The 27,740-nt window shown below is 28.9% G+C and overlaps 1 protein-coding gene across 1 annotated transcript in view; it reads right to left on the reverse strand.

The window, feature by feature from the left end:
- LOC129909273 (uncharacterized) overlaps positions 1-26,019 on the reverse strand; it is a 38,978-nt gene extending 12,959 nt beyond the window's left edge. Inside the window, exons 1-2 of the mRNA XM_055986345.1 lie at positions 25,674-26,019; positions 21,958-22,631 (exon numbers count right to left, since the gene is read on the reverse strand). Of these exons, the coding sequence (XP_055842320.1) occupies positions 21,958-22,568 (611 nt within the window). The 5' untranslated portion in view covers positions 22,569-22,631; positions 25,674-26,019. The remainder of the gene's footprint in view (positions 1-21,957; positions 22,632-25,673) is intronic.
- Positions 26,020-27,740: the final 1,721 nt, after the last annotated feature.

Below are 27,740 nucleotides of genomic sequence, written 5' to 3' on the forward strand. Positions count from 1 at the left end.
TTCCAACAATATTTGGAGTAACTAAGGACTTGAAAACCTCAGCCTTTCTCGAAATTAAGTTGGTGCATTTTGGAACATGTCTCATTCGTTCATTTCGATTTCTTATTGTTCTTTGTCTTTCGCTTTCGTCCGGCATTGACCACCAAATGTCATCGAATTTGGCATTTCTTGCAACATACCGCATTCCTCTGTTTGGTGCAATAGGGTCTTCATCTTCGTTCCTTGCTGTTGTCTTTCTGCCTCCTCTTCTTCCATATCTAAACCAGCCTGCGAAACCCGTGTATCCAACAAAGCAGTATCTGGTTCATAGTTTGGATCATCGGCATCCGATAAATCTTCATCGTTATCAGTATCACTATCCTCCTCAGTGTCAATGCGTCGAGCTTCCTCCTCTTCTGCATCTAGGAACCTGGAGTAATTCTCATCAAAGAACTCTTGCTCCGCCACAGTCAAATCCCGGTTAGAAGATGCATTCAGGAGATACAGAACACGATCCATTGTAGCATCCATGATTCTCTATTATTATAGGATATCATAAATAATAGGCGTAAATTTAGGTACTTACTTTAGTAGATAAAAAAATATTATTCAGAAAAAAAGCACTTGATCACAAAGAAATCGCACTAAAATCACTTGTTTACGCAAACAAATTTCAACCGGTGTAAAATCAAAAAAAAAATTACTGTATTACCTAGCAAAACAGTAAAAATTCTCTAATACGAAAGCTTTGTAAATAGAATCTCTCTATTTCTATATTTTTTTTCCAAACTTTGTAATGCTTTTCCTGAAAGAAAGTGACTATTCTTCAGAATAATATTATTTGCATCCATGCACCAATCTCTTCAATTTTGTATTTATTTTTGAAAGTGTGACTAGAGGACTTTGACTGTAAAAATCGATTGCTGAAGTGATTGCTACGGTGAAAAATGTAAAAACAGTCGATGTCCCGTAACAAGTAAAAGAAATAAATTGTCCCTTATTCGAAATTTTTCAAATGGCTCCCAGTTTTTCTTTCTAACAATGATTCCCAAACCTACACTTATTATATATCCTCAACTTGGCTAAAACGTCATATGATTTTTTCAGTTTTTGGGTAGAAACAAAAAAGGCTAAGAGGTATTCGACTGTAAATCAAATTCATATCAAAATACCGTTGAAGATTAGCAAATAAATCAATACAAGACCATGATTTCCATACAAAAAAAACTCTGGGCACTCAGTGCCCAAGTACGCAGTTTTGACATATTTTTCTTTAATTCTTATTGTGTCACCGATACTCACTCAAACTATTAAAAAGTATATTTTTGTAGACCTAAACATACTAAACTAACTATGTGTAAATCTAATTGGAATAGAAAAGTCTAAGAAATACGTTCCAATTGGATTTGAAAAATGAATTGGGCACTGAGTGCCCAGTACACGGGTCTAGGGTTAAGAAAATATTATTCTAAAATTTTTATCAAAAAATTATTTAAAAAAAATTAAATATTTTTGAAAAATTCAAAAATTTGTTTATTGAACATTTAAAAAGAATTTATATTACCCCTTTATGCGAAACTCAGAAATCTATTTCTACTCCTATTCTATTTCCTCTGTATACACGGAGAAAAAGTGTCACATTGAAATAAAATGATGCGCACATTAAATTTCACCACCTTAAAATAAGGTGATATCCGCTTAAAATAAGGTGATTCCACTTAAACTTAGTTTAATTTAATGTGAACTTCATCTTATTTTCATGTGAATGTTTATCTTAAAAAAACCGACCAAAAATAAAAATTTTAAAATTATAGTCACACTTTAGCTTTAGCAACAGTTGTAGGTTCGATCCCCGGTGGCTGCCAGTTTTTTTTTTTTTTTTTTAATTTGCGCATTCAAGAAATTAATGTGACTTGTCACCTTAATTTAAGGTGAAAGTCATCTTAGCAAAAAACCATGCAGAAATCCGCTTAAATTAAGGTGCGATCCGCTTAATTGTATGTGGTCTGTTTTCTCCGTGTAGCTTCTCCAACCCCTTCGAACCATCTAACCACAATCGTATCAAGATAAATTCGTTCAACTTTAATTTAAAGATACAAAATTCTTGAGATTATTGAGTCTAGATTTTTACCAAAACTTTTTCTACTTCTTTAAAAAAAAAGTAAGATATGATTCATTAGATACAATATCATGTTCATGTTACGCATGGAAAATTAAATTAAAATTTATTGAAAAACAACCTTTTAAGGAACGCGTCGCCACTGATAAAACATGTTAGTATATACACAGTGAACTTAAAATATTTTAGACTCATTTATATAATATAGCTATAGTATATGGAATTTTTCACTTTTGGACCAACAAAAACCATTATTTTTGTTTAATAATAGTATAAAATAGAAAAATAATATAAAATTTGATTTTAAACTCCAAAAACATCTCGAAACAAAGTATGCTATTGATTTTCTTGTATAACAAAGAGTTGTTAAAAAGTTAAAATCATATTTGAAATCATTAGAGTTGTTTTTCTTTTAAATATTTTTTTAACAAAAATTTAAAAAAATTGAAAAAAATATTAAACGACTCATTAAAACAAATATGTTAATAAAAATGCATTCGAACGATTTCAAAAAATTGATTTTCAAAAAAAAAAAAAAAAAAACAAAAAAAAAAAATGATTTTTTAAGTCCAAAAGATTACACCGGCACACAAAATAAAAAAAGTGTCATGTACCAGGAACCAGACCTATCTTTCTATATGTTTTTGGGCACGCTGAATCCGAATTTCAAGTCCGTTTGACCCTGTCACCCTCCAGTTTTGAGTAAAATGCAAAAAACTCAAAAAAAGGAAGTTTTTTTTGCCTTTTTTGGGGTCTTTTTTACATTTTTCTCAAAACTGGAGGGTGACCGGGCAAAACGGACTTGAAATTCGGATTCAGCGGGTCCAAAAACATATAGAAAGATGGGTCTTGTTCCTGGTATATACAACTTTTTTTTTGGTGTGCTGGCACTGTCGCGAAATGTCGCTTTCATCCCCGGCACACAAAAAAAAAGTTCCATGTTCCAGGAACCAGACATATCTTTCTATATGTTTTTGGACCCGCTAAATTCGAATTTCAAGTCCGTTTTGCCGGAACACCCTTCAGTTTTGAGAAAATTGCAAAAAACTCCAAAAAAGTCATAAAAATCCAAACAAAATGCAGTCACAGCTCAAAACTGGAGGGTGACCGGGCCAAACGGACTTGAAATTCGGATTCAACGTGCCGCAAAACATATAGAAAGATAGGTCTGGTTCCTGGTACATGACACTTTTTTTATTTTGTGTGCCGGTGTTATTAAAACATTTTTTCTCCTTCGATTTATCAAAATAACGAACTGGTGATGAAATTCTTTTAAATATCATTTAATATCGTAACAGACAAATTAGTGGTGTCAGTTGTTTCCCTGACAGCCATTTCAACCTAACCGAACGATCAGGAAAATTCTAGGACTTATGTACATGTATAGTTTTCTTTATTTTCAACTTTTTTCCCTTTTCATAATATTGAATAATTTATTCAGTTCCAAGCTATATATTTGCTTAGAGATACAATTCTGTTACTGCAAACTAAAAAAAAATAATAAAAAATGTTTTACGAATCTGACATGCCATAAATAGCAATACGTTTTCTTAAGGATTTTGTTTTTTTATATTAAAAAAGTAAACAAGAGCTACATAACATTGTAACTCTCCAAAATATGAAATCAATATGAAGATGAACAAATAACGAAAAGACATGTAGATACCTACCAATAGCAATGGTTACTATAAACTGCAATAATATATTATCTAACAAAACATTAAAACAAAACTTTTTTTAAAAAAATACACGTAACTTCGGTCTTCTAACTGAATAAATAAATAAACTCAATTTAATCGGAAGCAAAACGAAATGATTCGCTTCATTGGATGACATATTCGAAATTGAGGAAAACCATCCCTCAAAAAAAGGAAACAGTATTGTGTGCATAATTTTATAAAACCAATATTTCTTTTAAGTTTTAAGGTTTAACACAACATTATACCTACTATATCAAATTTAAGTATGGCAATGAAAGTGTAATGCCATATTTATGACTAAAATTTTATAGCCATATTCATATATTTTATCATATAAATTCGTGTCTCCACACCACATATCATATTTCTAAGCGGCTAATGAATATGCCATAAAATGTTCAACACAAAACCATTACTTTTGTTAATAAACCATTAATTATAAAAAAATAAATAAAATTAACTTTAAGATATCGTTTCTCACAAAGTCAATGAAAACTTTTAATTAAGCTACTTTGAAGTTTTTTTTTTTTCGCCAATCAAAAACATTATGTACTCGAATACGTTTCACAAATCTTAATGAGTCAAACTAAACTGCTAAAGTTCTTATGGGTACTCTTAATTTACTGGCCACACAATTATTTATGATGTCGATGTGAAACATAAAGTTCGTTAAATGAGGGGATGAAATTTGTTGCAAATTTATGTGCTGGGATAACTAGTTAGAGTTTAACTTAAGAAAACAAGAAACCATATCCTTAGCATAATGAAGTGTTTATTATTTTCTTTTTGTTTTTGTAATATCCTACATTTCAGTATAGAGTATAGACTTTATGAGTTGTTAAGGAAAGTTAATTTGTTTAGTGTATGACTTGCAGTATGGAAAAGTTATGCTTAACTAAGGGATTTTACTATTTAATGTTTTTGATTCAAATATGCCAGAAATTAATATTGATACTAAGTTCGTTTTTGGGTATTTCATAGAATGTTTGTCTCTCCTACCTTGAAGTGTTGAGAATAATAGATAGTAAATAGAACACGCCTAAATTGATGTATGCTTGTCTGTCTCTATCTCAAGTTACGGCCCAAAACATGGAAGCGATTTAATTCATACTTGGTTTTATCTAATTTGTTTTGAGAGATAGAGTGGAAACAGTTGTTTTGTTTTTAAGACTAAAATTGACGGTACCTGTAATTGGAAGAAAATTGGAAAAGCTCATTTTTCGCAAAAAAGGCTCTAACGATTTTTATTAAAAAATATCTGTAGGCTTTAGAAAAGAAAGTCGTCCTTTTGATATAAAATCATTTAACCTCATTAACCATCTAACCAATTTGAACGAACTTTTTTACGAAAACATTTTATTAAAATTAAGAATTATGTACATTATTTAAAAACAAATCAATTTTAGATTAAAATAAAATGCACGACTGGGGTCGCACGTACTTGCTCTTATGATAAAAGTACCTTTTATGTCAAAGCTTTTTTTGAAAAATATTTTGAATTAGTTATAATTTGATTTTTTAAGGAATTTCATAAGAAATGCAAAAATGTGTAGGTAATTTTTTTTTTTATAATTTCTGTGTAATTTTTTTTTTATAATTTCTTACGCCATATTTCCGTTACCCGTATTTTTTAAGAAAAACAAAAAACGCAATTATATTAAAATCACTTACAGCATTATGTATGTCATTTAATTTAATCTTAATCGTTAGAGCCGTTTTCGAGAAAGTTGTAATAACTCAATCACGCTGTACGGGAAAGAGCCGACATCAGCGATTTAAAAAAAGTTAATATCATATTTCCATTATCCGTTAGATTTACGTACAACATTACGTGTGTTAAATTTAAGCAAAATCGTTAGAGTCGTTTTCGAGAAAATTGCAATAACTCTTTAACGATGCACGGGAAGAGCCGACATCAGAGATGTAAAAAAAATTTTAATATCATATTTTCACTACACGTATTTTTTGAGAAAAACTAAAAATGCAGTTTTGCTAGATTTACGTACAGTATTACGTGGGTCAAATTTAATCAAAATCGTTAGAGCCGTTTTCGAGAAAATTGCAATACCTCGAACACTTTGTATGGGAGGTATATGTTCTAAGCGAGATATTAAAAAACAAAAAATAACCAACCTTGGAAATTACGAAAAAATCATCTGTACCAAATTTCAAGAAAATCCGTCCACCTGTTTAGGCTGCATCTTCATGTACAGCTTTTTTTTGACGACGCACATACGCACCGACGAACCGACGCACAGACCGACGCACGGACGTCATGACCAAAACCACTTTTTCGGACTTCTCCATCATCGTAATGTTAGTTTTGATTAAAACCTCAAATTTTTGTTTTGCCCTATAGAGCAAGTAAAAAATTCAATTAATTTTTTCAAACCGGATAGTAAATTTCGATTTATTGTAGGCAGGCTTAAAGTCAATTTTATTTTTATCTTTTATTTTTGGGGGAACGTTTCAGGGATGGTTAACCACTTCATCAGGCCTTTGAATAGAAATGTTAAATAACACTGGTCGGCAACAAAAATGGAGCTTGAACCAAACCATAATTTTCTAAAGGACTTTTGTGTGCTGATTCCGAATCTGAAGTCAAAATTTCACTGGCACGTCAAGTTTTCGAAATATTTAAATATTAACAGGTCAAAAACGCGTTTTTGTGGTACTTTTGGCTTTGAATTTCATCACCGTTAATTTTTTTTCGCAAAACTACATAATGCAATATTCAAAAGCCATGCATATTTTATCTTCTTAAATACGTTTATTTTTATTTTCAAAATTATTTTTTTTTCTAAAAGATATTTGGTATAGAAAGGTATGATATCTCAAAATCTTGGTGGTTAAGGTAACTTATGGTTTTTGAAGCAGATTTGAAGTAGGTACATTTTAGTTTTCGACTCCTGATTCGCTTGAAAAAATAGCAAAATATTACGGAAAAATAATGTTTTTAGATCAAATGTCAAAAAACATTTCATTTAAAATTAGTTTTTGGGACTTTATATGTAGCTAAAATTGTGATGAGCAGAGCTCAAAAAATAGACGTGATAGAAAAAATCTGTAAACTGTTTTGAATTCAGCACACTCAAGTTAATTAAAATCACCTCTCAGAGTTCTTGCTCCAGACTTGTTTTGTTTTTTTGCCGACCAGTGTAATTAATAAACTATTTAAAAAATATACAAAATAAGCAAAATATTTAAAATGAAAACAAAGTCAAAATTTAGTAGTTAAAATACATAAGTGAAGGGGATAACCAAATAAAATAAAATTGACTTTAAGCCTACAGTAAAAAAAAGAAAAGCCACCTAATTTGTTAAAGAATTTACAATACTTTTTTAACATTTTTTTTTTATCCATGTTAAAATTAAATTATAGTTTTTGTTTTGTGTATAATATAAAAACTTAAAATTCTAAACAACAAAAAGTATGCGCGACCAACTCGTGCATTTTATTTTGATTTTAAAAGTGGAGCGAAATTGTCCAAAGGAGGAGATAACGAATACTTTTTTAATAAATGGACGAACGACTTATTTTAAAAACTGATATACATATCGTCGGCGTAAAGCAAAATTATTCTAAATCCTCTTTTTACCGAAAATGAGATAATGATGCAGTTTCACTAATTTCAGGGTGGTTTTTGTCTAAAAAAATTCTTTTCAGCAGATAATATAATTTAATGGGGCATAGAACAATAAACACAGGTAACTAGCCTTCTGAAAATGAGACCCGAGTATTCTTGATTGTTCTAAGTCCTATCATATTTTGTTCTAAGTCCACTTTTTATTTAAGGAAAGTGCGTACTTGTATAGGAATTGTTCTATGTCCAATTTCGGGTTTTTAGTTTTAAAAAATATTTAAAAATAGTATGCACCTACTAATGAGGTAAACTTGTATGGTTTATTCAAAAGAAAAAAACAAACTTTATAAAAAAAACATAACTTGAATGGCGAACGAGCAGAAAAATGTCGCTTTAAACCAATTTGAAACTTAAAAATCGTCCCCTGTAAAATTTGCTTTTTGTGACTTAGAACAATTTTGCTTTACGCCGACGATATGTAACTACCAACTTTCCTTTTATAACTAAAAGTACAAAATGTCTTTTAGATGCAATATATTTTCTAACTTAAAAACAGCATATTTTTGGACATCTCTAATTCTTTTTCTTCTATTTTTGTTTTCATATTTTAGACACCTGAAAACCATTTATTCCCACTTTGATTTAAGTGAGAAAAGATTTATTTGGATAACAATTGGACTACCACCTTATAACCTTGGATTTTCGTCGTAAGATCTTATTCTTACTAAAAGTTCTGCAGTGCAAAAAATTAACAAAAATAGAGGCTTTCCTTAAAAAGAGAATTACACAAACTTAATTCAGTGATTTAAAAATTGGTGACTTTATAGTTTTCTATTTGCTGTTTCTGAACTTTCTTAGATTCAAATTTGCATCCTAAGAGTTCCGAAAGCGTTCTTTCAAAAAAAATCTCCTTTCTAGCTTATTTTAAAAATGTATGTACAAAATTTTACTATACAAAATATTGCCTACTTACAAATTATGTCCAACCTCAGTATAGCTATAAAACTGCGTACCTACTTATATTATGGTTATGGATAAATGCAGTAACATAAACATCAATTTTTTTTATAGAAAAATCTTATTTAGAGTTGTCACCATAGAACTTATTACATTCTCTTCTGTTGTTAAAATATTTCGAAATTGTATTTTAATGAGTCTATAGAGATTTTCTGTAGGTATTAACATTTTTTTTAAATTTTTAATAAGAAATTCTGTAACACTGCACTGGATTCAATTCAATGTCGTATTCGAAGAAAATCCGTACCATTTGAATTGCGGAAGTATATTAAAGGTAAAGATATATTTAAGTGCGCTTTATATTGTCACTCAGTGTGTCAAATGCTTGATTACTAAATTGATACACATTTTGGGTCCCTTTTAAATTTTTACTTGCGATATAGGTACTATATGTAAAATGTATATAATATGTAAATCAAGTTATGCATTCGTACAAAAAAAAGTTGAGATGATAATCAAACATGACATTACGATGATAGAGAATGCGAAAAAAGTGGGTCCCGAAAGTCCGACTGTCCGTCTGTCTGTCAGTCAGGATGTCTGTCGATCTGTATAAAGAGCTACAGCCTAAACGTCTGAGCCGATTTCAAATTGGCATATAGCAGTTTTTGGATCCCGTAAAGAGGCAATTTTTGGAATTAATTTTTTTGGACCCAAAATAACGGTAGGTAGCTGTCATATAACAATTTTGAAAAAATTTAATTTTCTCAAAAACAACTCCTACGATTTTGATAAAAAAAAATTCAGGTATAAGTTTTGAGACAAGAGGGCCTATTCTGGTTCTGTGATAATCTTCTAATGAAAAAAGTTTTGTTTTTCAAAAATCGTTACTAACGGTACCTCAAATAAAACCGAAATCTGACTATCTCTCAAATTGTTATTTCAATTTTTACGAATTTTTTTATGCAAAAACATTTATACTGCCTAAATATAAAATTTTGAAAAAAATATTTTTTTGATTTTTAAAAGAACTTAAATTTTTTTTAGATCGATTTTTCGAAAACGAGACTTAAATTTTTTTGGAAAATTTTTATTTTAGTTGTTAATTAATAATTTCCACAAAATGGCATACCAAACTAATTTTAAAACTTTATTTTTTTTTAATATAAAAAAATAGCTTTTTGAAAAACAGCTCTAATAAGTTTAAATTTTTTTTTTAAATGCATTTTTAAAACAGAAAATAAACTGCATACTTTTTTTTGAAGCTCAATTTCATTTAAAGATTTGTTTTTTCATTTGAAGAAAGAATTTTGTGTTTTTTTTTAATTTTTTATTTCCATAATACATTTACCAAATTTGTTTTATAAAAGTCCTAGAAATTTAAGTACTTTGTTCATTTAATTTTTTTCGAATGTAAATATTATAGTTACTTTTATTTTAAACTTTTATTAATATTTTTAATTTAACTGAAGATGACCTTCATAATTTTCTTTAATAAACACGATGTTAATCTAAAATTAAGTTAATATCAACAAATAAATAAAAATAAAAATGAAATATTCAAAGAGCAAGTACGTGCGACCCAGTCGTGCATTTTATTTTTTTTTTGTAAAGGAAAACTTACAAAAACTATGAAACAGTTTGTTTTCTGAACTTCATATTCGTTTCTCATGAAGTAAAAAGTTTTTCCGAAACATTTCGAGTTGCATAATTATTTGCAACCAAATGAAACCATATTAATTTATCGTTCATGATTTGCATAAACCATTACATTTTTTTCATTTAACTTCATTGTCGATCTTTTTTTAATTGAATTTCTTTTTTTTTTTGCATAACTGCAACACTCTAAACTAACTTGAACGACTGCCCTTTTTATGTTTCAACTTTTTCCAAGCGAAGCCAATTTCATTTCGTTTCTATTTGATTAACCGAAGCTAACTTTTTTAAACTGTTATTTAATGAAAATGTTTACCCGCAATTCGCGTCAGAGAAATATAATTAAAAAAAAAGTTAATCGAGTTTTTTTTTAGTCCAATGAAGTGAACTATTGACATTATTCAAGGACTAAACTTACGAAGCACAACAAAGTTCATTTCACTTGTGCAAACATATATTCAACAACAAACAACAAAATTAATATCACAGTACTGTGTTTATATACTTTTTTTGATTCTGAAAATTGACAGACATTTTCCGCTTCAATAGCTGAAGGTTAAATCATTTAAAGGATTTTATAATTTATTTCACTTCAAAACCGATATTTGTGTGAATGCAATCAAATTATTATGCTTTAGTTGCATCCATAGCTACTATTAAATATGTTGTTTTTAATTGAAACTTGAAAAGTCACTGTGGCGTATGAGTACTTTTTTTTTTTTTAATTGAATCAATGCAATATAATACATTATTACGATGCATTCTGTATAACTTAATACGCTTCGAATTCAAGTGGAAAAAAGGATTAAGTCATTCAATTTAGTTTGCTTAATTACCTTTCTTTTTGTATTTATATTGATGGTAGAAAGTGCTATTCACTATCAATCAAGTGACTTGAGATTATATTGGATTTGGTTAATTTTTTTTTGCTTGTTTTTTTTTTAAGATATCGCCAAGCTTTGATTTACAAGGAAACATGTAACTTTAAAGGTATCATCCTTGAAGTGAGTAATTTGTCTTTATTAAAAACAGAAAACAAAAAAAAAATTAAACTCCAAAAGAAAACATTTGTACAATCACAAATCTAATAACTCAGAGTGTACTACCCTTATTATTATCCATTCAAATCGATTCAAAACTCAATCGAATTGAATAAATTGAAAAGTTCAATCAAGTAGGTATTATCATCCAACACGGATAAAACATGATAGGTATAATATCAGACATGATGTTTATGACAAGTAGCAGAGTCATTGTTTGAAAACAAAACAGAGAAAAAAAATATGCAATAGATTGCCATTATTCACTAAGAGCAAAAATGGAAATTTGAAACTTTCTATGATTTCTTAAGTAGGTAGTTAAATGAGTATTTGTTTGTTGTCTGGCTGAAGGTAAATTCTTTGGCTTAAGCCATCACACCTTATAGACTCTTGTATAAAATTCAATCTTACTTTGAAACCTTTGAACGAAAACGAAAAAGTTTCGGCATAAGAACCTTTATATTTTGCTAAAAGTTGAAAAACAATTATTAAAGTTGAAAACTTTTTTATTATGCTCGTTGAAATATTGTTTCTATTGACTGAAAGTTACATAATTCGTTAAATTTTAGATATTCTGGAAGTTGAGGAAATACAAAGTTTGGGCAAATCTTCGGAATAATTGAAGGACTCGTAAGTCTAACAAAACTCAAGATCATGAGATGAACTTTGAGGTTTTTTGTTTATATCTTTTTACTAACTCATGATGTTTACTCTTTACTTCATGACGTCGGAAATAAGTTTCAAGAAAATATGAATATAGATATGGATTTGTATAAGGGTGGTTCTTATAAAACTATTTTAATTTTAACTTTGGTTTTCTATATTCAAAAAGTTTTCCAAATTCAAAAGGTCCTTTGAAAATATGTAAGTGATTGTCTAATAGATCGTGTCATTCTATTTGCTAGTAACTAACCTTTGTCTGAACATGTTTCTATGAATCCTACTTAATTTGTGTGATAGTATCAAGATTATAGAAATCAGTTAAAATTTTATCAATATAGGGTAACTCAGTCTTAAAAAAAAATATCTAAAGATGGTCTTTGGGCTCTCAAAATAATGATTTTTTTTTATTTTAACTGAGCATCTGAATACAGGGTTTTTTGCATTGCCTTGTGCCACGAATTTTTAGACCTTATTTTTAAAAAAATTCAAATTGATTAAAATAAATAAATAACTTTTCCGGTAACAAAAACACTGAATTTTAAGTTAACTTGTTTTATTTATGTTATTTTTACAAAATTTTCACTATCGATATTTTTGCATAACACCATCAATGTACTTCTTTAAAGTTATCTTTTAAAAAAAAAATGATGTCTTACAGAATTGTTCTCAATAATCCAAAAAATCGCTACAAATCTAATTTAGGCCAATATATTAAAATAAAATGCATTGTGTCAAGAATATCTGTTTGGGAACTATAACCTGAATGACAAATTCAATCTAATGAAACTTAAACTAAGATCGTTTGGATACTCTTAAAGCTTCAGTAAATTAAACATTAGTTAGAAATTAACTGGCTTAGTCATCGAACTAAAAATAAAGCGATCGACGGGGTCACTGTGGTGTATGCGGAACATTTGTTTCCAGCGAAAAACTTTAACAGATAATATTAAATTTCTATCGCTAACCAAATGATCTACACAGTTGGTTGATATAAATTATTTCCAAATTTACTTTTGTTCCAAAGTTTTCATGTCGGGTGATTAGTTTCTTAACTTCTACTCCAAAATGCGTTTCTCAAGCAATTCAAGACTTTTTTGCTTTGCAATATGGTCAAAAAGTTAAAAAAATTTAATAGATTAATTAGTTCCGAACATTTTTGTTTGATTTTTTTTAGATTCAGTTACAAAAAAGACTGTTAAATCGTGAATCATATACCTGAAACCCTCTTAAATAAAAATTCAGACCATGAAAACTACATTTTCAATAAAAATTGATTGAAAATATTTTTTGACTGCCTAAAATAAAAATGTTTTTTGCCCCATTACTAACGGTACCTGTCATAAAACCTTTTTCTTTATTTCTGACTCACTTGTTAACTAACCAATTTAAACCAATTTTTTTAAAAATGTTTTATGCCTACAGAAGCCTTTAAACAACTTAAAAAAATAATAATAAATACAATTTACCAAAAAGAAATTTTTGAGCTTCATAAAAAAAATAAATTTTTGAAGTTTTGTTTTTATGTGTCGATTAATAATTTCTTTTGAAAACCATACGAAATTTTTTCTTTATAAAATGTTTTTTTAATGTATTATGTAATTTAAACATTTTCTTAAATAAAATTTTTTTGAATGCGTACTTCGTTTAGATAGAAAAGCCATATAATATTAGTTATTGTTATTATAATATAAAGAGAAAATTTAGTTTATTTTTTTCAAATCTTAAAAAAATTAAAATCAATCTTTCACGACGTTTTACATAAGAAGCTTAAAAACTCGAAATAAGTTTTACCATAAGAGCAGGTACAAACAACCCAAGTTTTAGATACATAACTACAAAGAAAAGTTGTTTAAAAAAAAAGACAAAAACTATTCAATACTTAAAGAATTTACTTTAAAATTCAACCTTTATAAAATAGCCATTCTCCTACCTATATTTCATTCTTGAATTTTTAATGGTTGAACGAATGAATAAAGGAGGAGGTTATTAAACTATAAAACTTTTGTTGATACAATCTAGACATATGACACATGATTTAAGTGTTTCTCTTTATTGCTAGATCAAATGAACTAAAAACAACACTATGATTAAAACCCCACAGAAGTTAAAGTCCTTTTAATGTAATGTATATGTATTTAAAGGATACATGTTCATAACAGCAAGCTAAGTATTACCAAAAAAATCCATTTAAAACACATAATATTATACTGATATTATCTGGCATAAAGTTTTTAACTGTCATAAAAATCACAAGGGTCAAGAAATTCTATACTAACTACCACTTATTTAGGGTGGAGGATTTTCCTTTTCTTGGTAAATGGAAATATGTTTTCTTGGAACAATGGATGTACATAATATCTATGTTTTAAATAATAAAGGAGAATTTAAAAGGTCAATCTGATAAGAGCAAGTTTATTTTAATTTATTTATGAAGAATATTTAAAAAAAATAGTTATGGATCGTTAAAAAAAGAATTATATATTCTGAAATAAAACCACCCACTTTTTAGAAGATTCCACATTTCCATTATTATTATTATTTTTTAACTGTAACTTTAATTTTAAACTTATTGTAAAATTTCAATTTGTAGTTAGACAAATGGTAATAGTTTACATAAGGAAAATATTTCTACAATTTGCATTGTGTAAACATAACTAAAAAATTCAAGCCACTAAACTGGTTATGGTTGTGGTTGTTTTACTTCTCTGTCGCCCTAACCGAATTTAAAAAAAATATAATAATATTTATACCATTCCAATGTTCCCTTACATCATTACTTTTTTAAGGATGAGTCTTCTTCTTACTTTATCTCTCCTCATAGTTAAAAAACTATCAGTAGAGAAAAATACAAAAACAAAAAAAAGAAACGAAACGAAATATCACCCTCAACACACATTTCACATTACACACGAAAATTTTCATTTTGAAAATCTCCCTAGGCTAAAATATGTAGGTAAGTGAGTTGAAGTAGCATCCCAAATGTAAGCTCTAAAAGCCCCTTGCGGCTTTTAAAAGAACACAGCATTCTTTTTAAAAAGGGTAATAGGCTTTACTGCCTAAAATAATAACATGAAATACATACCATTTAAATATGTATGAAAGTAAGTGTTGTAGGTAGATATATAATGTTTATACTTACAAATTTGATTATACTTTGTTATTGTTGAAACTAGTAAAATTGTATTTCAGGATTTTACTTAAAATGTCAAGTTAAGAAGAAGCAATTGCTTAATATAAAGTTGATATTTAAAACTCTAATAAGTTTTCAGTAAATACAAACTAGAAAATAAAGAATTGATTTTAGAAAACATTGGCATCTTACAGGTTAGAGTGAATCTGTGTTTAAGTTGTGTTAACTTCGGCTGCTTTTAAAATCACAAAAGGTTTCAAATTATCATTTTCTTTTGGTGAATAAATGAAAACATTGGTCTATATTTTCTTTAACCAATGACAATACTTATCATAAACATCATGTCTGATATTATTTCTTTCTTTATTTATTTTTTTCATCGGTGTGGATGATATTGTTTGATTGAACTTTTCAATTTATTCAATTCGATAGAATTTTGCATCGATTTGAATGGATAATAATAAGAATAGTACACTCAGAGCCATTTGAATAGTCCTTTCAAAAATCTCTTAAGATTTCCAATACATTAGAATGTAAATAATTTCAAATCATATGTTTTTAAATCAAATGTTGGCAACCAACTTGGGAATATTATTTAATATTCTCTTAAACTAAAAATATATTCCAAAACCAAATTCGTTGCTATATAGGTAAAATATCATCATCAAGAAGACCCACTTGATATTCAAGTGCACTTCTAGTTCATCAAAAGAGGAACAGAAAAAAAGAAAACTAATTTAAGCAAACTAGAGGGAATATGAAGTACCCATTTCAATTTGAATTCAAAATTTATTGATTAATTTATGAATTTTCATCGAAATGCAATGTACAACTGCGTATTTAGATTTGGTTCTGATTTGGTTTATACACACACAAAAATCACTCATACGCCACAGTGACTCTTAATGTTTGAGTTAAAGGCATGGTTTATAAAAGTAAGTACTTTCTATATAATTTCATTGCATTCAAAAATATTAATTTTAAAGCGAAATAAATCAATTTTAAAGTGGATTAAATAAAACAACTGAAGTGGAAAATGCCAGTATTCAAAATGAAATGATGTAAACTTGGCGCATTCTGTGTTATTAATTCTGTTTGTGGTTTTATCTTTTATGTGATTTAATTGTCATGGAAATATAACTTATATGTTTTAAATAATCCTCAGTTTCATTTGTTAGTCTTTTTAAAGAAATATTACTACGAGTACGATTAAATGTTCTTCAATCAAACATTATGTATAGCTTTTTTCGGAGACTATCTCTGTACGGCAGGAAATGATTGTACCTGCTATTGAGCTATTGCAGTTTCCATTAGAGGAAAAAGCGAAAAAACATAACCTGAAAATCCATCATGAAATTTCCTAATCATGTGGGTTTTTGTTCGACATGCAATAAAGTGCAGAGGCTAAAATGTTCGTGTAAATTCTTCAAGGAACGAAGATGAACAAAATTAATTAAAACAAAACAAAAGGTTTTGCAATTTTGTGTTAGAACAAAAAGAATAAATTGCACGACTGGGGTCGCACGTACTTGCTCTTATGGTAAAAGGTACTCTAATGTTAAAGTTTTTCATTGAACAAAATAAGGGAAAATTTAAAATTTGATATTTTCACGAAATTTCGTTAGTGGTGCAAAAAAAATAAAATCTGTTTTTATAAATAATTAAAGCCGTTTTAAATGATCTTTTACAAAAAACTTAGTATGCCATTTTATTTCTAGTATAAAAAGGAATTTTTAGAAAAAAATGTTCGAAAATCGTTAGAGCCGTTTTTAAAAAAAAATAATTTTGTATATATAAAAATTTTTTAACATTTTTCAAAAAAAAAAGTTGATATGCAATTTTGAATAAATAATTAATTTACACATAAAAACAAAATTTCAAAATTTTTCACCAACTCGTTTCCAAAAAATTGATTTTTCAAAAAAAAATTTTGAAATATTTTTTAAAAAATCCAAAAATGTGTTTTTTGAAAAATTAAAAATTTTTTAAATAATGATTGTTTAAACGTTTCTGTATTAAAAATTTGGTCGAAACCTGTTTTGTCGTTTTTGATAAATTAATAAATCCAAAAAAAAAAAATCCAAAAATTATCAAAGGAAGCTCTTATCTGTAACAGTAAGCAGAAAAATTTTAATCAAAATCGTTAGAGCCGTTTTTGAAATAAATCAACTTTTCTGTTCCCATTATATGACAGGTACCGTTAGTTTTGGTCCTAAAAAAAAAACATCAATTTCTCCTCTAGAGAATCACCCAAAACTGTTAACTACCAAGTTTGAAGAAAATCGCTTCAGTAGTTTAGGCTGTAGCTCGAGGTTCTTACAGACAGACAGACAGACTGACAGACAGACAGAATTGCCGGACGCACTTTTTTGGCATTCTCCATCATCGTAATGTCATGTAAAATTGTTATCTCGAGTTCGATTTTTTTTACGAATCCTAAACTTGCCCTATAGTACCTATATCGCAAGTAAAAAAGGTAGATGAGACGGGAAAGTAAGGAAAGAGACCGATACAATCTAGCAAGTGTAAAGAATTAACGATGTTTTATAAAAGCGTTACTTTACTTATCCAAATGTTTTTATTGGGTATCTTATGTATAGAAAAAAAAGAAAGAAAACACCTCTCGATGTTTAATAACGATTAGCTTGAACGATTTTCCTATAAGAAGGTGATACCAAATTTCTGTGGGGGTGACCAAGTTCTTAAAAATTTAAATTAAAGAAACTTACAAAATTGAAAAAAAGGCTGCAAATTATTTTTTTTTTGTTTTATAGTGGAGTTACTAAAGCAAATTATTAGGGAACCCGGCCGAACAGCTCTGATGATCTTTGTTTTCAAACGTCGATAATTAAAAATACTTCAAAGTCTATCATTTTAAAATTGCCGATGTTGCCGTATTGTTTTCTAAAATTAAAATTTTTTTGAACAAAATCATTTTTTGCTTAAATTTCATAAAATAAATGATACCAAAAGATTCTCTATTTAATTTAAGGAAAACAAAAATATATAGGAGTACAAGACAATCTTCCATCGTTTAAGCGGTACATAAATGCAATTTTCTCACAAACTGACTTGAAACAAAAAAAAAATATTTTTAACACAACGACAACACCTACAATATTTGCATACACGTTTTTAAAAAGTCAGAATATCATTTCTATCTTTAAAATTTAAATCCACTAAATTTAATCAAGAGTTTTTGAAAGAATGGTCTTTAACTCAGAATTTTGGAAAAAAATAAACGCTATTTAACATTTTTAAATGACTTTTTTTGAAACTTTTTCGTAGTAAAATAATATGATCAGATGAATTCTGAAGAGGAAAAGGTAATATTTATAATATTACAGTTTTGAAAAAAAAAACAAACAAAAAATAAAAATTACTTCAATTTCATTGGATTTTTTTTTGATAAAAACTGAATTTTTGCTTTGAAATAATTGATTTTCACAAAGACTTTGGCAAATAAGAACTTTAAAATTTAGCTATTTAACTTTTAACAATAATAGTGAGGCGGCTTAGCATTAAAAAAGAGTTCAATCGTGCACTTTGTGATAAAAGCATGAAATTAACATCGTTGGTAGTACTCAATTTAAGAGTTATTTTGAGATATTGGGCCAACTTGTATTCCATTCGGAAGGGTAGATACAAGACTTTTACTGTGTTGCACTCGATTTGTTGCATATCGTAGTATAGGCAATGAAATATTGTATTAATATGATACATGATTTCGAGGTATTTTCTAACGCCCGATCGAATAAAATCAATACCAAAATGTCTCGACCATCATGTAAAAAGTTATTGGACTCTTTATGAATTGTCTTTTACTCAAAGAGCAAGAGTCAAAATATTATCAAGTACTCCTTGAAAAAAAGTGGTAGGTTGATAAAATTTCGTGTGGACGTTTCATATACCATAGAAAAAAATAATAAAATATGTTCATCAAAAAATTTCAGGTCAAAGGGTGTTTTTTTTAGCGAGAAAGAACACTTTTGAAATGGTACCATTTGCAGCACATATCTTTTATACATCGTATGAGAATCAAAAATAATCAAAAAATGAATTATATTTACCATGGAACATTGAATTTTCATGCAAAACTTAAATTGCTTGCTTTTATTTTTTATTAAATTTTCATACAAATTAATATTTTGAAGGAGTGAGGTGCAAAAGTAAAAGTATGAAAAATAATTGTGCAGTTTGTGATAAAAGGATCAAATTAATAGGATTGTTAGTACAATATGTAACCCTCATTTTAAGATATTGGGCCTTTTAATATTTCACCTATGAGGATGTACATGAGCCATCTAATAATCACAAATTTCACAAAACTTCATTTAAATTGCTCTCTGTGCATCGTTATAAACATCTTTAAAGGTAAAATATTAAGTGGCCCAATATCTTTAAATGAGGGTTATATATTGTAATAATAATCCTATTAATTTGATCCCTTTGTCACAAACTGCACAATTATTTTTCATACTTTTACTTTTGCACCTCACTCCTTCAAAACATTAATTTGTATGAAAATTCAATAAAAAATAAAAGCAAGCAATTTAAGTTTTGCATGAAAATTCAATGTTCCATGGTAAATATAATTCATTTTTTGATTATTTTTGATTCTCATACGATGTATAAAATATATATGTGGTTCAAAAAAATTCATAAATTTTCCATGTGTTGCAATGGTACCATTTCAAAAGTGTTCTTTCTCGTTAAAAAAAAACACCCTTTGACCTGAAATTTTTTGAAGGACATATTTTATTATTTTTTTCTATGGTATTAGAAAAGTCCACACTAAATTTTATCAACCTACCACTTTTTTTCAAGGAGTACTTGGTAATATTCTGAATCTTGCTGTTTGAGTAAAAAACAATTTATAAAAAGTGCAATAACTTTTTACATGACGGTCCAGACATATTGCTATTGGTTTTATTCGATCGGGCGTTAAAAATTACCTCGAAATCATGTATTATATTAATAAAAAGGTTTCATCAGCTATACTATGATATGCAACAATGCGGGTGCAACACAGAAAATCTCTTGTATCTACGCTCCTGGATGGAATACAAAGTGGCCCAATATCTCAAAATAACTCTAATATTGAGTAATACCCATAATATAAATTTCATGCTTTTATCACAAAGTGCACGATTTAGATGCTAAGCCGCCTCACTATAAGGGCTATTGAATGAATAAAAAAACATAGACTAGATTTCAATAACGTAGACATTTTACAGATATGTAGTAAGAGAATGTTGCTAGAAATGTTGCATATTTTCGATACAGATTAAACAATTAACAGGAGATCAGATTGTGAGGGACTTAGCAATATTTATTGTCAGTTTGTCCAAAGAAGTATCTTAGATTAAATGTTATTTTTTTTACTATAATTTAAGGTAAGATTTGTTTTTGTTTTTATAAAAAAAAAAATTTAATTTCTTATCAAATTGAAATTATAAAAATTCATTAATTTGAAATTTTGATAAAACGAAAGTCTTTTTCAAGGTTTCAAATGCTGAAATTTTAAAATATTACAAACAAAAATAACCAATTTTCCAAGAAGTCCAAGAAGAAACCTTAGAGGTTAACATACATTGAATATATTTTACAAATATTTTAAGTATAGATAATTTTTTTCTTTTCTAATATTTTTAAGTCATGTTTTTTAATAGAGTCCTGAAGAAGGGTATAAACATACCCAAAACGTCTACTAGTACGAATTGAGCATATTGAAGAAAGACCTACATACATATAGCCCACGAAAAAAGTGGGTTGGGTACGATTGACCGCATTTTAAAATCTCGTTTTTAAAATCTCGCATCTTAAAATCTCGCATTATGAAATCTCTTATATCGAAACCTCGCTTAACGAAAGCTCGCAACATTAAAATCTCGCAAACTAAAATCTCGCAATTTAAAATCTCGCATTGAAATAAAATATTTATTAATTCGCGCGCGCGAGTAATAAATTGCGAAATTTTGTTTTGCGTGAAATTTTAAAAAATGCGAGATTTCGTTATAAGAGATTTTAGTTTGCGATCAATCGTACCGCTCCCGAAAAAAGTATAGTTTTTTTTGTAATCAGAAAGGTCAGGAAAAGAGGAACTATTTATTTCGCTTTACATTCGTAGGCAGATAACTTGGAGCAAAACACTCGAAATAGTTTTGGTTTACAGATAGGAGTACCTAGTGACAGGCCTATCCTTTTTGTTAAAAAATTACAAATTTAATTTTTTTCAGATTTTCGAAAAAAAATCAAGGGGTACCCCTTGATGAAAAAAAATTCATTTTGAAAAATATTCTCCAAATCCATCGAGTGAGACACCAAAAAAAAGGCTCTCTTAAGGTGTTATTCATAACTGAAAAGCAAACGTTTCTCAGAGGTCTGGTTCTTGAGTAATGTGCATCCTAATGTTTTGGAGGCAGATAACTTGAAACCAAAGTCTCGAAACAAGCTTTGGTTTACAGATATGAGTTCACAGTGAACAGGCCTAAGCATTTTGTCTTCATTCTTTTCTTCGGGGATTAATTTTATTATAAAAGTGATGTGGAATAGATCAAACTATTAACTTCTAAAAAATACAGTCAAATTGATAATAATTTAAAATGAAAAGCGGTGAAGAAAAACTGAGCATTGCACGCAAATTATTTCACATGGATATAAAATTTCCACAGGAACTGAGCCTTAGTCTGAATGGGCTGTATAGACTCGTATTTATGCTAAAGTACTGTGCTCAGTGATTAAAAATTCATATTATTAATGTTTATCGTTAGTGTAAATTGTGAAATAAAAAAGCCAAGTTATTTAAAATATTCGAGTATTAATTCGCCATTATTGTAACATATAATTTACAGCCTTATTGCGATTTGCAACTTTCAATCGGTAGTTGATAAAAATTAAATTAAGATATCTTATAACTAAATAAAGAAAAGTTTTGAAAGCAAAAAATTGTCCTAACCGTTATTAAATGAAATCTAATTACAAAATTCCATTAAAAAGTTGACCAATTTTCCTATAAATTAGGTTTGAAAATCCCAAATTTCAGTATCTATCAACTATCGATTGATAGTTGTAAATCACAAAAAGACTGTTAGTGTTTTAAAAAATTTGTAAATTAATGTTTACTTACTTTTTTCCAGGAATTGTTGGTAGTTTCAGCAATCTTATGTTCCATTTAAAAACAGCCGAACAAATAATTGTTGTTAAAATAAGAAATAATGTAGCAAGCGGTTGCACAAAAAGCAGCATCCCATGCGAGTTATTTTTCGTAGATTCAGCAATAAATTGTGACTGATACAATGGAATTAGCACCAGTAGTAATGCAGATGTCACCATCAAACCCATTCCGAATAACAAAAGTAAACAAAATGAGCTTTTGGTTCTTCGAACGGCATCCAAATTTTGTTTTCGCTGTTGTTGTTCGCGTAGAATTATATTAGGACATCGATCCATTTGCAGTAAGGCATTATCGCAGTCATTTTTTTTATTTATACTTGATGACTTAACTAAAGATATCGAAATAAGCTCTTCCGTTTCAGCATCTATATGTATTCTATCTGAGAATACATCTTGTTCATCATCATCGTCATCTTCATCGTTATCCTCATCCTCTTCTTCTTCATCCTCCTCCTCGTCATTGTCGTCGTCATCTTCGTCTTCATTTTCATCAGATGTTGCAAAAATGTTTTCAACAAGTTCTTCCTGATCGGATTGATTGTTGTTGCCGTAAAGATTTCTCATAATAATAATTTTTTTTTTTTTTTTTTGATGTAATGTATAATAAAAATCAACCACACAAACGATCTGAAAAGTATTTGCGAGTAAGTTTGGTTAAATTTTATTTATCCTTAAAAGACGATTTAATTGATTTTCAAAAAAAAAAAGAGTCTGTGACGCTTTATTGAAGTGAAAGACGGACATTTAAAAAAAATCCGCTTGAGATACCAGAACATAGACAGTTTGAAAATTCTCTATACAAAATCGTTTCTCTTGATGGTAAATCAAATAAAAAAAGAATTGAATTTCTTCGTAAACAGAGAGTAGATCAGAAAAATTATCACTAATAACTTTTTCTAAAACACGTAAGCATCAAGAATAAAATTCTCGTATTCTCCTTTTTTAGCACATTCTACCGTCATTTTGTCTCGTTTATAGTTTAAATTAAAATATTTTAATAAAAATGTATAAGAGGAAAAAGTTTTTTAGCAAAAGATTTCAGAAAATAATTTGGAGAACAAAAGTGCCTTATCAGACAGAGCGCATTTAAAAGCAATTAATTGCAGACAAATTGAGTTCATTAATTTATGTAACGTGTGTTACCTGAAAATTTTTCAATTTTTAATTTGAAATATTGAACAAATGTTGGTTTTGTTTCTAATTTTAAAGATTTTATATTTTTAATGTATGGAATTCTCATTAAAAAAAATTAAAGTTCTAAAATTTACAGAAAATTTCCATGGCCATCATTGAATGTGAAAAAAAAATTCGCTATGAATAAGATGTAGCGCTACAGTTGTTTTGCAGGATTGTGTATTCGATAGCTAAAAAAATTCCAACTTTTGGTTACAAAGTAACCCAAAAACTATAATAAAATTATATGTATCTATTGTTTTTTTTTTTGTGGCTGAAAAAAATATTTTAAATTTTTTTATTTTCTATTTGGGATGTTGATTTTATATTTATTTATTAACACTGACGACAAGAAGATGAAGATTTTGTTTAATTTATGAGCACAAGTGTTAATTTATTTTCGTTTAGGATGTGTTAGCCTCTAGGTCAAAGTTACAACTTTAATTCTTTGCACGTTGTTCATGTGCACTGTGGCGTATACGTGCTTTTGGTTTGATATTTGTTTCCTTTTATTTGTATAACTGTATTGCTATTCTATAAGCAAATTTTTGGATCCAAAATTATCTAAGACAAGCTCCATTGTCTTTGTGGATTTTTTTGTCTGATTCAGGGGGCTAACATTTTGGGAATCAAAACTTAGTTAAGACAATGTCACGGCTCATATAAGCAGTTTTGAAGGCTAAAAGTGGCTTAACGCCATGGCTTACATAAAATAACTTGAAGGCACACTATTCTGCGTTTGGACTCGTAATAGACCAAATGAAACAAAAATGGCTTCAACTCCATTGTCACACTTGCTGAGAGATATCGAGTGATAATCTAAAATTACTCCCCAAAGATTCCCTGTGTACTCTAAGGACAGTGAAGACTTTATCTTAAAAACTAATTCTCGTATCAAAAAATAATGGTTTACAAAGTAAAGGTGATAAAATTTCCATGACTAAAGATTACATGCATTTTTTCGTATCTACTTCATTTTATAAAATAAATTTTTGAAAAACATTTCAGCTACACACTTTGCACTCTTCATCGACGATATAAAACCTTAAATGTACAACAAAAAATTTTGTTTTACAAATCAAAGTGAAAAACTAAAAAAACTGCCTGTTTTGCTTAACTGTCGCTAGAGCACACGTCATATCCTTGGGGACTTTTTCTTAGATCAATTCTAGACATCTCTTAAAGAGTTTTGTCAAGTTTCAAAATTCTTCAGTTCTTTTGAGGTAAAAACTACAGAACATTAAATGTCTGCATAAAAAGTTAAAACCTAGTTTTAAGGAAAAACAAATTCCCTGATTCAATATCAATCAATCAAAAATGACCGTGTAAAGGCCGCTTTAAAGATTGCACAAGAGTAAAATTTGCATTATTGCGTATATATTTTTTTGTAACGTATTTCTCTATATCGTATTTATACATATACGTTGATATATTTATCTATGAATGGGAATAACCAATCTCCATGGAACGTTAAATTGGCGCCACAGAGGCGCATAATAAATCCATTATATATATTATAAACTGTCTGGCGCCACAGTACAATACACTCAATATAAACACATACATATAAAGTTACGTCTTTTTTTTTCATCGTATCTTCTTTTATACAAAGACAACCAACACCCGAAGAAGAAGGAAGGGGAGCGAAGAACTCTCAAAGGATGCCCCCAATATGGCTTCTAAGGATGGCACCATTATTGCGGCATCATATTTTTGCAATCACCACCACCGTATACCGTGGCAGTATTTTTATTTTTATATTTTGTTTTTGTTATTTTGTTATTTTTTTCTTTTCTTTTCGTAGAAAATATCTAGAAAAACAAACTCTCAGAAGAGTTCCGTACACAAAAAAGTAAACAGGTGCACCAGAAGCAATTTCAGAGACATAAGGATGTACACACACTCTCGGAACTCCGAGTCGGCGGAACTCGGAAGTACACTATAGAGGAAATGGTGGTTTCAATTAAATGCCATGTGTACAGAACCCATTTTTACGTACTTCTAAAAACCATTTTATCCTAGGCTAAAAAAAAAAAACAAAACACACACAAAAATAATAATAATAAACTGGCAAAAAGTAGGCACAACTCTCGGAAAGCAATTAAAACGTTTTTGTTTTATTTTGTTTTTTTTTTTTTTTTGTGGGTTTCTCATGCTTAAAAAATGTGGCCAAGGACAAAATCGTTTTACCGTCAAGCAATTGATTGGAGAGAAAATCACTTAATCGGGTTGCATACAAAAAAAAAAAAAAAAAAAAACAGAAATTTCATTTAGTCCTGGCCCTTGACTCGTTATGATATAAATTGCTCTATCCACAGTTGGCAAGGTGCTGTGCTGTGCAAAAAGAGGAAGAAATCGATTTTGAAGACAGTAAACAACAAATTTGTATAAGTGGATTCTGGATTCAATTCACTTGAGAGGAATTCCATTTAATATGGAAATTCTTGACAGAAAAAAAAAAAAATCAAACACACACACACATATGAAAACACACACCTTCACTGGCCTCCGATTTTGACGCGAAACTTTATAACGACACACGTTGAATGGTTTATCTTGACTGAAGAACACTGATCTCTGAAAATGTGATGCAAATGGTTAAAAAGACTAAATTTGAAATCTCTCGCAGGATGCCTGCCACAACTGCCACAGTCACACAGTTTGTCACAAGGATTCTAAGAGTATATACACAGAGATTATTATTCACAAGGATTTCCCCAGGTTCACTATACTCATCATCAGCCAGAAGTTGAGTTCGGCATGAAATGGTATCACAACGACACACAACACGGATGCACTTGCTTTGGCACAAAACAATCTCAATTTGCTAGAAGTCTCATCTCAGACTGAAAGTATAATTGCGATGTGAACAATGCTACATGCTCATATCTTTCCAAAAAAAAGGACGATGCTGTGACGTTATATGAATGCACCCAGGACCATTGAGTAAGGAGAGGAGAATTTTTTTTGTTGAATATGCGCAATAGTAACGCAAAAGTGGTTACATTCTCTCTAAATTTGAGAACTTCAAGAGCCTGTTGTGAGAGTATATTCATTTCATATATTGAACAAAAGAGAATTAATTTTTGTGCTGTTTGAATCGTCGTCGTCGTTTGGCATTAAAATACCGGGGTGATTCCAATTAGGAATGACAATTTTTTTTGTTCTTATTCCAAATACAAAACTGTATAGAAAATATATATAGCTTCTCATATAATATAAGAGATAGTGTGTACATAGCCTAAACACTTGTAGATCAACAACTCAGCATTTTGCGATTAGAGTGCGAGACAATGTATTTGAAGAAGCGCTAAGAGCATTTGCGTACTTTTGGTGTTTAATGCTTCCGATATCCTTCAAGAATACAATAAAATATGAAAATGAGTTTTTGTGTCTGTTTTGTATGTTTGGATAATGAAATGGCTAAGAGGTTAATATATTTGTGTCATAGAGGTAAGTTTGATAGTTTGAACTTTGGTTAATCAACACAGATGCTTAATGGTTACTTTTTGGCACCTGGGTGAAAAATGGGAATTCGAAATTCTAATAGTAGTGAAATAAGTAGAAAATTATTTACTTGTATGCATTAACAAATTACTTGTAATTTAATATAAAAATTAATCACAAAGAAGAAAAATTATTATATATATAATAGTCTATTGAATAGACCCTTTTGAATGGAACTAATTCGTTCAAGAGTTTTTAATTGCTTATTATGATTCTTTGGCATAAAAGAATACTCTAGGCACAAATTCTACTACCTATATCCAGTAGTGCATTTCTGAGAAAACGGCAACACTGGTCGGTCTTCAATTTTTTTGATTTAACTCGAAAACCAAGCCTTACTTTGAAATGGTTCAAAGATACTTTTCATAGCAAATTAAATTTTCTATCAAGTTAAGATGGTAAAAAAAAAATTATTTTTGACTAAAATTCTAACCTAAAATCAATGAAAAAAAGTTAAAAAATTGAGGATTTTATGTATGAAGCCAGTACGTCAAAACTAATACCTAAAATAAAGTAAAGGGAAAATCCTTTGATTTTTTGGTCAAGAATAGACTGAAATGTACCTTTTTAAAAATTAGCATTTATTTCAATATTTTTGTCATTTTTAGTTGTAAGCTAGTTTTTAAAATTCGATAAAATCGTAATAATTGGTTAGTTTTAGACTTTTAAAGTAAACAGACATCGGGGATTGATTTAATCTATACTAAGTACAAGGCCGGTTTTAGGAGGGGGGGGGGGGGCTGCACGGGCCGTCGCACAGTGGGGCGACCCATATGGCAATGTTGGAAACAATTCAAAAAATAAAACAAAAGATATCGGTGTTTTTTGTTAGTTTTCCGTTTATAAAATTCCTATGCATCAAAACCACACTCATTTTATCTTGGTGCATGATTTCTCACTCTAAAACGAGCACTTGAAGTTGCCACATTAGTTGTATTTAAATTGTGTTGTAAAAAAATTAACAAAAAGGTTTAATGTTCAACTAGCTGCCATTTTTGTTTAAATAACAGTATAATTCTGATTAAACATGGAATCGAAACATTCGGTTGTATATTT

Source organism: Episyrphus balteatus, chromosome 2 (genome assembly GCF_945859705.1).
Source record: "Episyrphus balteatus chromosome 2, idEpiBalt1.1, whole genome shotgun sequence".
Lineage (NCBI taxonomy): Eukaryota > Metazoa > Arthropoda > Insecta > Diptera > Syrphidae > Episyrphus > Episyrphus balteatus.